This window comes from Agelaius tricolor, unplaced genomic scaffold (assembly GCF_023055355.1).
Source record: "Agelaius tricolor isolate 1412-34295 unplaced genomic scaffold, bAgeTri1.0.p SCAF_2, whole genome shotgun sequence".
NCBI classification, from domain to species: Eukaryota; Metazoa; Chordata; class Aves; order Passeriformes; family Icteridae; genus Agelaius; species Agelaius tricolor.
Window position 1 is genome coordinate 46,921,544 of NW_027269262.1, and position 12,431 is coordinate 46,933,974.

General features: G+C 34.7%; 1 protein-coding gene across 1 annotated transcript in view; it reads right to left on the reverse strand.

Moving 5' to 3' along the window:
• The window catches only part of SMCHD1 (structural maintenance of chromosomes flexible hinge domain containing 1), a 67,844-nt gene that overhangs the window by 2,928 nt on the left and 52,485 nt on the right, over nt 1-12,431 (reverse strand). The window contains exons 37-45 of the mRNA XM_071417888.1: nt 11,391-11,540; nt 7,847-7,973; nt 7,557-7,676; nt 6,183-6,268; nt 5,088-5,210; nt 4,688-4,878; nt 3,817-3,926; nt 2,424-2,494; nt 1,379-1,550 (exon numbers count right to left, since the gene is read on the reverse strand). Of these exons, the coding sequence (XP_071273989.1) occupies nt 1,379-1,550; nt 2,424-2,494; nt 3,817-3,926; nt 4,688-4,878; nt 5,088-5,210; nt 6,183-6,268; nt 7,557-7,676; nt 7,847-7,973; nt 11,391-11,540 (1,150 nt within the window). The remainder of the gene's footprint in view (nt 1-1,378; nt 1,551-2,423; nt 2,495-3,816; nt 3,927-4,687; nt 4,879-5,087; nt 5,211-6,182; nt 6,269-7,556; nt 7,677-7,846; nt 7,974-11,390; nt 11,541-12,431) is intronic.

Genomic DNA, 12,431 nt, shown 5'->3' on the forward strand with positions numbered 1-12,431 from the left:
TCCAGGCATTGAATAAATATGTCAAGTAATAAAGGAAGGGTTCAAGCATATTAGCCTGGACTCATTCATTTTACTTTCAGGTGAGTATGAGGTATCTTGCACAAAGCTTAACTGAACACTAAATGACCTTAAGTTTGCCATGGGGTGAAAGCTCTCATACAGAGACTGACAAAAGTCTGCAGACTCTTAGTACAGCTTATTTTACAAGTACCTTGCCTAATCTGTTATTACACTGGCAACTTTTATCCTACAAACATTCAAAAAGAGCATGTCAGAACTAATGCTAAGTGTAAAATTAAGTTCAAAACAAGCCCTGTGTAATGAGATGCTGTCCTTTAAATGGAATTTTACTATGATTTTCCTTTAAATGTCTAGTATCTATCTAAGTGAAATTAAAACATGCCCTTTCCTTCTACCACGATTGCGCCAGTACTAAACTATAAAAAATTTCAATTTCATTTGTATTGGGTAATAATTGAGCTCAACAATTGAAAACATGCTGACAGACAAAGTGTGCTAAACCCAGTGTATTTTAGTCTGTGATTGAAGTGCTTACTGTGTTTTCCCTAGGCATAATATATTTTTACTAAAATGCTGAGAAAAGATCTTTTTAGTCCTTATTTTTCCCCCGTTTTCAACTGGTCAGTGCTAAGTAGTTTTTCATATATATGGCTACTTTAATAGGTATGTGTGTTCTCTCCCCACACCTCTCCATTGCACTGTCATGGATAAACTTCATGTCCTTTCTTTTTAAAGTTAAGTATTTAAGAACAATCTTGTTTGTAAGTAAGACTTTTCAACGTTTTACTCATCAGTCAGGTCAGTTGTTACATGTCAGAAACTGCATCTTCTAACTTAATTTCTAACCTTTATTCTGAAATGAAGAATCCAAGCACATAAAGAAATTGAAGTGATCCCATAGGAAATAGTGTAACTTATGAGATATTTTCTCTCGAGAATATGAATTTTTCTACCACTGCTTCATAGAGCTCACTTGCACAGAAGAAATTCTAAATTGATTATGGTATTTCCAGAGTAGAAAGACCTAAAACTTGTTTCTCAGTGATGCCAGAATTCAATCAGCTCAAGCTTCTCATGCTGGCTATTTGAATGATTATTACTGCTTATACTCCTTTAATAAGACTAAGAATAAAGGGGATTGTCTCATTATTATTATTTTTTATTTCAGGAAATATAATAGCTATAAGCTTTTAAGAAAAGGCAAATTTATAAACAGAACACCGTACAGCTCCTACTTCTTAAAACAACTGTATGCTAAATTGAAGATTTCCTCTCTGTATTACATCAGAGAATAAAAAATGCAGGACAAGCAATAGAATTTTGTAAGTTTTGTATGTTTGTGATTTCATTAACCCACCTATCTGTGCAGAGATAGTAGAGTAAAGTTTTGGCATTGGTGCTCCAAATACCATTCCTCTGAGTTTGTCCATTGGAGGAGCTTTATTCTGCAGGCCTCCAAATTTTCCATTGCTGCGAATCCTGTCTCCTTCCCTAGTCAGCAAGGTAGGGCAGTGTGTAATTTTTACAACCTGCACAGGTATAAAAATCGAGAATAAATTAGTAACTCCACAGAAAATCTAAGTATTCATCAATACTGTTGTGAACCTTTGTATTTTTCAACTGCAATGCAACTTTGTTCCCTAATGAAAAACATGTTTTATGAAATTACGTCATGACTTTGCTTTCAAGCAATAGAATGCATAGATTAAAATTAAGCAATATTGTCAATAATTATGATGACCAGTTTTTTTGGGTTTGTGTTCTCACATTTTACCAGAACTCTCAAGGCAGAATACAGATCTATAACTGGGAAAAGCTGATTATCAACATGTATTAGGAAGCAGTGGCAATAAGTACAGTTCTACATTTTTATGCTCAATCATTATTTTGATTCTAGCAAAGTCATAAGCTGAAAGTAAAAGTGCTCAGTATCAGCACTTCCTCAGAGACTCTTGCCTGCTAAAACATGTACCATTAAACTTAAATAAAATGGGTCTCAAAGACATCTAGGAAGTTTCACATCAAGTTTTTATTCAAGTGGACCTGAAATTTCACCATATGCCTTAGACTCCTGTGTTTCATGAGACAGAGTGACTAGGAAAGTACAAAAGAACCTGTGCTTAACACTAACACATCAGAACTGAAGATGCTTATCTTTGGAGACATGGTCCCATGTGCCATAGAAACATTCACATAATGGAATTGGTAGAATGGAGGTAATTTTGTCAGTGCCAGTTACAGAGATTTCATTCACTGTTAAGTGCTTTGAGACCCACAGACAGTAAGTACACTTACAGCTAACACAGCACTAAACTAGGAAATTACTCTAAGTTTTTCATGCATTAAATATGTAGCTCTGCAATATATCTGTATCATAAACTTAAAAAAAAATTGATACAAACCTCTTTTCTGTAGTGGTTGGCAGCATCCAAGTTATCTATAATGATAGTATCACCCAAGAGCATACCAAACACTGAAAAATATAAATTTTTGAACTATGAAATTTCTCTGGAACAAAATAACTTGAGTTTTGAAAAGTCAATTCTGAGGCATCATTATAACATCTTCTAAGATAAGTGCAAGGGAAACAGCATGTAAGTAATTTTTGTTTCAAAAAAATTCTCTTGAGGTTGAGATAGATATGCAATCTTCTGCTTTCATCAGTGAATTCATAAGGGAAAAAATAGTACATTTAAGTGCCTTTTGGCATAATTGAGTGTATTTTTCAATAAAATACTCTCTTGATACTTTACATTGATCAAGATACACATAATAAGTTTCATGGAATTATATAAACATTATCTTTTTAAAAATCTTCCTGAAATGTTGAATTTTGCTCTCAGTTTCTTAATATTTTTCTTCATATTCAATGCTTTATCAAAGAAAAAAACATTCACATGCAATGATCCAAGTGAGCTTAAGACTCTTCTGCTAATAAAAGTCTGTTCCATACAAAATCTAACAACGTAGTCATGCACGGGATATGTCATGCAATGTGGTTTTTCAATTCCCCAATGGGAATGAAGAAGAATTTATAGTTAAAAGTCTGTCAATATCTAACTTTCTGAAAATGCACAGGATTAAAAATTGGTCTTTATTAACAGTAGAGAGGAATACTTCAATAGTGGGAAGTCATGAAATAAAATGCAAAACTTACTGAAGTAACTACAGATGCCAACTCTCCATATAAAGGAGCAGATCTACTTCATTAAAAAAAGTGTAGGTAGGGTAGGGATTGCTACATTGTTAGAAAGAGCAAGAGGACAATAGTTTGCTAAACTAAAATCTATGTAAAAATGGAAAGATTTCTCACAACTATTAAGCTGTTTAAGCATAACATACACAGTCATGTACAGTTCAGTCTGCATGTACTTAAATCTATGCATTTCACATTTCTGAGAAGAACCAAACTAGAAACAAAGCCTAACAAAAGGAGTAACTTCTGCAATATGAGATAATAAAATTAATCTTGTGATAGTTCCTGCTCTAAAGAGTTTGAGAATAAGATAATGTTGCAGGAATTTAAAAAAGAAAAAACCTGCTATACATCTAAGTAGACAAAATGAAACTAAGAAAACAAGCAGAAGAAAGTGGTCATGGTTGAAATTTTCACTTTTATTTAAAAATAATTAATGCTAATGTCCTCCTATTTTTACAACAGAACTCAGGAGGAATGTACTCTGGTATTTGCAAACGCATCAGTGAAGATTACTGAAGGGATTAGCATTTGTCATGTTTCTGTATTTCATTCTTTAAAAGAAATAAGTTATTAATTATTTCTTTCTTATCATTTACCTGTTTGACAGTGTTCTATGTTATCTGGAAATGTTAACAGATCTCTGGCAAATACAGGATTTCCAATAGGTCTGAAGAAGGTTCTTCCATTTCTCAAGTGAGGTAAAGGTCTGGTTAAAGAAAGAGGACAGTGAAGGAGAAGAAAAGAAGAAAGCAATTTGTCTTTATTCTAGTCAGGAATCTCCAACTGAATTGAATGCATCTTAACACTTCCATGTTAGATAAATGACTCCACCATTATCTGAAATGCCAGTTATATTAAAGGTGTTTTAGTGAAATATTGATTTGTTATGAGACATTATTTCCAAAAAATTCATATGACTAATTTATGGACAAGTTTTAATGCACTGTATTATGAAAACTGAGAATTTGAACATTATAAATGCATTTATACATCAGATCTTTTCTAAAAGGCATTCTTATTATATTAGCAGACACCTTCATAAGCAAATGATTTTCAGGAGCAGAATTACTATACTTTATTATTCAGGCAGCTGATATAGTAAAATGAATTTCTATTACTACAGATGATTTTAGGAATGTATTTTGAAACTGGATTTTTGAAAGTTATAATCTGATTAGAAGCACTATAATTATTTAAAATAAATTCCTGCTCTAGAAAACATGTAGACATGAAGAAAAAGAAGATTATCTTATTTAATAGAAACACCTGAACATCACACAGTAGTTAAAGACGACAAAGCTGAGATTTCAGCTAATGCTTCAAGAGACATTACTGTTGCTATAATAATAAGCCCAGAAATTTTATACTTCAAATCTTTAACGGAAGTTTAACAATCAACTTAGACAAGAAAAAAGAGTTGAAGAAGTATGTAATACAAACGCAGAACTTTCATTGTTTTTTCCCTACCTGTTCCAATCTGGAAGTGTCTTCTTGTAAATGGAATCAAGAGGTAACACTTGTTGTCGACCTTGAGTTTCATCGAAGATAGAACGAGCAGCTTCCGTGGTCAGTGTGACTACACAGTCCATGTCACTTGCCAGGTGCCAAGAGATGACTTTTGCTGCTTCATTATCCTCAATTTGAGCTAAATGTGCAATCTGTACCACAGAAGTTAGAGCAGTCAAAACAGAAACCAAGACTATGTCCCCTTTTCATAGTAATCACAATAATCCTGCAACTTCAGACAGACATTTAATTCTGCTGTTGATGGCTCTGTTAGGGGAGCTGGTCATCGGATAATTTTTCATCACTACCACTCTGTGGAACCAACAAAACTCATTAGAAGGCTCCCTGCAAGAAAACTCACCTTGCCTAGAATATCCTGGTTGCCTTTTGGATAGTTTGGGAGGGTGCAAGTTCTCCTTGGCTGCTTCATTACTCCTTCTTGTTCCAACATCTTTTTTTTCAGAAGAGAATCCACATACTGAAGCTGAGAGTGAAAATTTTAAATCAGAAAGCATGTACCATTGGACTGAGCAGCAGAAGTAGTTATCTGTCATCAGCTAACTTTCTAACCTGAAAGTAATAACCTGAAACAGACTTTTAACGTACAAGGGACCACAATCTCAGAGAAGCGCAAAGGGAAAAATCACTGCAATTGTGACCAAACTTTCTAATTACTTTTTTTTCCCTTTTTTTAATTTTTAAGGACTTCAAGGAGCATTTCACAAAGAACTATCAGTGCTTGATTAGAAACAAAAGTGAGGAAAGTTTAAAACAGCAGGAAGAGACAATCATGAATGCACAGAAAGAAACCATTTCAGAGGGTGACTATGTCCAGGCTTGAAAAATTTAGCCAGCAGGGGGAACTTCAGTACTGTGACTGCAATTTAATTCTACTGATTTGTGATTAATGACTATAACTTGGTCTTATTTGATCTAAAGATAATTGTCTACATAGGTGTTTTCTTCCCCCAAATGTCAGTAGTTTGAAAACTTTTTTAAAGTTTCTTAAAACATAATTGTATCTTTAAGGGAAATTAGTAATGAGGTACATTGCCCTGAATATTTCCAAACTTATTTTTACATGAACTTTGGCAGTAACATATGTAATTCTCTGATTCTCTAAAAAAAAGTGCTTTCCTTTGGCTTACTTATGCAAGAATACATCCAATATATATTGACCAACATCCAAAAACCTACTCTAACATCTAGCAGTACCAGTAACACTCGTAACCTTAGCAGAAACATGACCAGCAGAAACACAAGACCAGGATCTAAAAGACAAGGGTTTTGTTAGTTCTTTAACAGTATTTTAAGTTTGACATTGATTCACGAATTTTTCTACAGTTTAAATTTTCACTGTTTTGGTAACAGGTGTGATTCAGCAATATTAGTATTGATATATTATTGATATCAATTTTAGATATATTAATGGAGTTTAGTAAGAATCACGTCATACTGTGTTTGTCTGTGGTATTTCAATTTGGTGCTTTTTCAGTTCATTCTTCAGGAGAGCTTCTCGTGTTTCAGCTTCTTTAACCTGACCTGAAACAAAATCAAAAGAGAGTGAGGAAGTGATAGGAAGCAATGGAACACTTAGAGAATTTCTTATAACTTTTCAGAATTATTCCAGCTGCAACTGACCCTATATACTTCTTAATTTCAGCACAGAATATAAGAATTTTTCCACAAAGATCTTGTGATTTTGTCCAGGTTCTAAACACTTTCAGCAGATGTCACACCTTCAGCTTCAAGAAGCAAAGGGGCCTAGACCTTATATCAGTCTGAGAACATTAGCTGGTTTTAGTTTTCATCCTCAATTATCATTGTAAATGGTTCTCCAACAGGTGAATTGGCAAGACAGGAGAGAAGAGTGGTGGCTGGCACTACCTTCTTTTGTCTGTTATATGGGACACCACTTTCTGGACACTATTTCCTCAGGTCTCATATCTGAACTAATTCCAAAAACAAATGAGTAAACAGCTGAGTTGCTTTCTACCCTCTATTGACAATAAGTTTGTATTTGAAAATGTTACTTAAGAGTACAGCATTACACTTTATGCTAACTTACTCTCTACAGATGTAAGTGTATGAAACAAACATTTTATGCCTTTCACTGCAATTCAGGATTTTCTATTCATAATGGAAATATGTAGTATTAAAATTACAACAAACAGCAGCATCTTCTATGCCAATCCACTTTATTTACTTTTGGTGATTATTTAAAATAAAAATTCAAAATGCAATTATTAAAACAAACCTTGCAATCAACAGGCAGGATGATTCAAACAAAAACAAAAAGACAAAGAAAACATTTCCCTCATTCATAAAGAATTACATTTGCTGAAGAACATAAACAATGACACAACACTTCTGAATAATGTACACAGGGTCAAATGTGAGGTGAAAAAGTAACATTTTGAAAACATAAGACTACCTTTTTCAAAGAGGATTATCTACAGCTCACTCTCCTCAAACTGTTTTTAGGCAACTGTTAAATTTCCAGATGTATGAGCATGCAAAGATGGGAGTGAAAGGCAGTCACAGATAAAAAGAACACCAACTTCAATGTTCCTTTTCTACTTTAGATAATCCTGACATAAGACATTCTATGTCAAAGACCTTTATAGGTAGGAACATCCTAATGCTAAATAGATAGATGCTAAATAATTAGATGCTTCCCTGCAAGATATACACCCTGTCTGCTAGCCTCTAATTACTATCTCTCATGATTTCAATATTGATTTTTCTCCCCTTCTCTCTATTCTGAAAATCAGTATGAGACAGAAGTTTAATTTACAGAAAAATTATCTACATATTTGATTGAACTTACATTTCATTTCAGCTACAAGCTGATTTGTAGTATCAAACATCTTTCTGTAAAGATCTATGGACTTAGATAATTGGTCTTTCTCCCTGGTCAGTGTTGCCATCAGCTGCTGCTTCTTGGAATCTACAGAAATACACATATACACTTTTAAAAGAAAACACAGCAACATGCTTAATTGGTTTAAGCATTAGCAAAAATCTATTAAGCTATTACATAGTTCTGAAAACGTATTATGGATCTAAAAATAGCTGATTCTAAGAAAAAGCAAGTATTTTAGAGCACTTGAAACATACCATTGTAAAACATAAATGAGAGACAATATGGTTCCAAAGGTTTTTTCAAAACTGGCAGATGTGGCTCAAAGACAAGAATATATTCAGTGCTATCTCTTCCAGGACTGTCTTCAGCCAGCACTAAATTCTGTGAAAATAAACAAACATAAGTTTATGCCCATGTTTGAGGTTACACACAAAACAAACATTCTTCAGATGTAAATCTCGTAAGTTACATAAGTGTAAATGTGAATCTTGTGAGTTACATAACACATGATATCTATACATTTGACAGCCTTTTATAACAATTAAACAAAAGTAAAATACAAAGATATAGCTATTTTATTATTTAGGAATTAAGATTGTCATTTTACCTGCTGAAAAAGTCTCAGTATTTTTGGCTATGTATTTTATTTCAGAGACACACGCTCAGAAATAATATCCTCTGCACTGTCTCATAAGCAAGATATCCTCAGGTGTACTTCATTCAGTATGTGAAATGCAAACAGATCATTAAAAAGAAAGACCCAAAGCATAAACACGGAGAAGGAAGAACAAACTATTCCCAGTGCTTAGATAAAGTTACTGCCGTTACCATGGAAGTAGACAGCAAATCCCAAATGAATGAACAATATACATCCAAACACTATCATAAACATTTAACTTCTTATCAATTCCTTATGGAAAAGACATACTAAATCCTTTGCCTTTCTTTATAAATGTGAGAAATATTATAAAATCATAAAGGTAAATAGAAATAAAATTAGTAAAGGTACTATCTAAATGCGCTGCTACTTTGGGAAAGGTATCATGCATAAAACGAATAATTCTTATAATAAAACTCATACTGTTTCCACCTTTAACATATAGAAATTGCCACTCAACTGGCCAAATCAAGAGAGAAGTGGTTGCAGCCTAAAAGAAGAGATAGATATATAACCTTCAAAGATGGTCTTCATAGCTTTCAAAAATATTGTAGCTACATATTTCATCAGAAGTCCGTAGTGGAATTATTTTTTCCTTAGAAAATATATGCCAACAAAAATCTTAACATTTTTCTTCATTAAACAAGTTCCTGAACTTGTGACTAAGGGTAAACATGTCAGATTATCACTTTCATTATTTGTGCTAAGTACACATATCTGTCTTTACAAACAAGATGGAACAATTTTAAAATACTTGAAGAACACAAGTATGTCCCTTCCACTCCCTATGACAAGTCATATGAAAAGGACAGTGCATCACAACCAACAAATCCTTTCCACATAAGACCCGCACAGTTTCCACATGGGTTTTGTGAGTAGTCTGAAGTCAGTGAACTCAGCATAAACCAGATGCCTGAAATCTGCCTGAAGAGGGGAAAAGATACTGGGTTCACTGAAATGCAATTCGTCCCCATGGATGACTGGGGAACACAAGTTACTGTCAAAAGCAGCAGGACCTCTTTAGATCATCATAATAAAAAGGAAGAAGCATGCAAAACCCCCCACCTCCCACCAAACCAGGAATACCTAAGTAGAAAAAAAACACCCCATCTGCTTACAAAAAAAGAAAAAAAAGGGGGGGGGGGTAAAGGGCAAAATAAGCCTAATAAACCACCAACCCGCTAAACACCATGAAACTCATCACAGTCTCCCCCTCCATTACATTGGATGGTTTGTCACTGATGGGGAACTGGAGAATTTAGGTCACAATTATGCAACAGGAGGTTACTACATGGAGATAAACAAAAAAACTTTTATTTCTGCATTAGCAAGGAGTCTTTGAAATTATCTAGTAATTTTATCTGAACTGTCACAGGTTGTATATGGGGTTATTGTTACCCATATATAAGTGCTCAATTTAGACCTTGTTACCACAGGTGTAAATACAAGAATTGCAGAGTGTTTTGTTAGACCACTGGTTTTGGCTGTTCCTTTACCTAAAGCTAAAACCTTTAGGTTTTCTTAACCCCATCTGCCTGGAGGAAAGTGTGTTCACAAGCCAGTTAATTACTCCTGAAACATGGTATGGAAATCAGAGAAATCAAGAGTGTACCGTAAATCAATCAGTATATTAATTTTATCTGATACCTCTATTCAGTCTCTGCATTTTATTTTACTAGGTTGTTTTTCATACATATTTTGTCACTTTTCTGTATGGATTAGAGTAGACAAGAATCTGGCACATTAATAACATTTGGCCATGTTAACTAGATGTTTCTGTTCCTGACTGTTATTGACAGAGAATAACTTAGGCTGTGTCATTCAGTTTCACATATATAGCTCCATAAAAGCAGTCAATGTACTGAATAAGATATATATTATAAAGAAGTTTCTATGTAGGACCTGTAGTTTTTAGGATTCTACTGTAGTCTTATGGTGGTGATTTCCAAGATGTATTTGAAGAATTTGTTTGGATTGCTATGCAGTGTCTGTCTCCACTTGGCCCACACTGATGTTGGTCTGTCATAAAGCTGGTTCCAAAGAGTGAGTTAGAAAAGGTGGTTGAGAAAATGTCCTTAAAAAGTTGGATCCTCCTTTGGTACATCTTCTAACTGTTTGAAGACTTCTGTGGAAGTCTTACTTTTAAAATATGTGACAACCAAATGAAATAGGGGTATAATTTTGCTATGCCATTCTTATATATTTCAAGTTGAAAACAAAAATCAATATACAACTGTTTCACCACAGGAATACTACTGACAAGTTCTGTGTAGGCTTGAGATTGTAGATAGAGATTGTGACCATTCCACGCAGAAGAAATTTCACATTCAGCTGGATTTTCTTTGGTATGTTTTGAAGAGTTCCTGGTTTTGTGCAGGTGCACATTTTATACTGTGTCTTTGTATCATATTTTATAACAACTGTGAAAGATGGAACTTACAGGTTTTAAAAATTCAATCTGTATTTGTTGTAGAAAAAGTGCCTGCAGTGATGTGACTACAATATGCAGTATTTTCAGAGTATGCATGATGTCAGAGATTCAAACCAAAATAAGAAAAGCATTTCTAACAGCCAGGTGCATTAATGAGTGAAACAAAGCATAAAGAAAAATGGTAGTTTTATCTTCTTCAAATGAGGGTAGGATGCCTTTCTACAAAGTATATATATGCCCACTACTTAGACAAGAAGAGAGCCTAGCAAAATTTAATTAGAAATATATGAAGAAGTCAGTCTAAATGATCTTAAGATATAACAGTCTGAGAGTATTACAAATAAAAATGTAAAATACTGGTAATATTAGTGGTTTAACTACAAACTGGTTAAGTGCTGTTCACACGTGAAATTCAGATGAAGAAAATATTTTTCCTGGATTCTCCTGAATGTTCTGGTCCCTAACAAAGTACTTGTGCAATTCCCTCACTTGGAAAGGATAAACTTTTTAAAGAATGTCCTTCCTTCAGATTTTCTGAAAATCAGCAACCAAACACAGAAGAAAAAAATTATCTACTTATTTCTAAGGGAAACCTACAATATAAACTAAATCTCCACAGAACACAATGAGATGTAAGATAACTTTTAAACTGCAGGAAAATTAGCCTTATTATACAGTGTTCATGGAGCTGTGTATTTCAATCACTTACAATTTCAGCTGATCCATTCTCCAATGGAAACTCTACTGTATTGACTTTCCCCTGAAACTGCGGGATCTCAATATCTTCTTCATTGGGGCTTTTAATTTTTGCTATTATTCTGCCAACTAGATCAAGTCCAGTGTGGTTGTTGTATTCATCCTGTGAGTAAAAAAGAAATTAAAGTTAGTTTGGGACTGAACTGAATAATCCATTCCTGCACTGCCCTGGTTTTATATGGCAAGGTGCTAGCAGTCTCTGCAGAGGCAGCCTTTGTGAGGAAAGGCTGCACATGGCCAGTGGTCCAACTGAGCACTGAGCCAAAATGGTGTTTCTTTATATTTAAGAATAGGCAGAAATGCACAGGCAGGTGAGAATGGGTAAAAAAAAAAGAGAAAACAGCAGAGGGTGAGAGAAGGAACAGCAGGAGGAGCAGAAATTCCCCTGCAGCTCACAGGGAAACTACACTGGAGCAGGTACTTCCCTATAGCCAATGGTGGACCATGGTGAAGCAGAGCCCGGCATGGAAGCCCATGGAGGACCCCATACTAAACCAGGCTGATAATTCCTGGACTGCAGCCTGTGGCAAGGGCTTACAGTGGAGCAGTTCATGAAGGACTGTGGCCCACGAAGGGACCTGCACTAGAACAGGGAAACTGAAGAAAAAGCACTGGCAGGAAAGAGCTGAGGGGCTGTTACAGGTTGACTGTGGCCCCCATTCTCCATCCCCCTGCACTGCTTGGGGGAGAGTACAGGAATTTGGAACAAAGCTGAGCCTAGGAAGGGTGGGGCAGTAGGCGTTGCTTTAGATTTTTGGTCTTTGTTTCTTATTACACAAATCTTTTTTAACTGGAAATTAAATTAAATTACTTTTCCACAAGCTGAGTCTGCTTTGCTGTTGTGGTAGCTGTTAAGTGATTTCCTTTTATCCCTGTGAACACTCAAAGTTCAAGAAACCTTAGTTTTGGTAATATAAGATTTCTAAGAGAAACTGTACCTGGGAATAAAAATCATGGAGAGAAACATCTGCTGTACACGTAAGTGTTTTTCCAC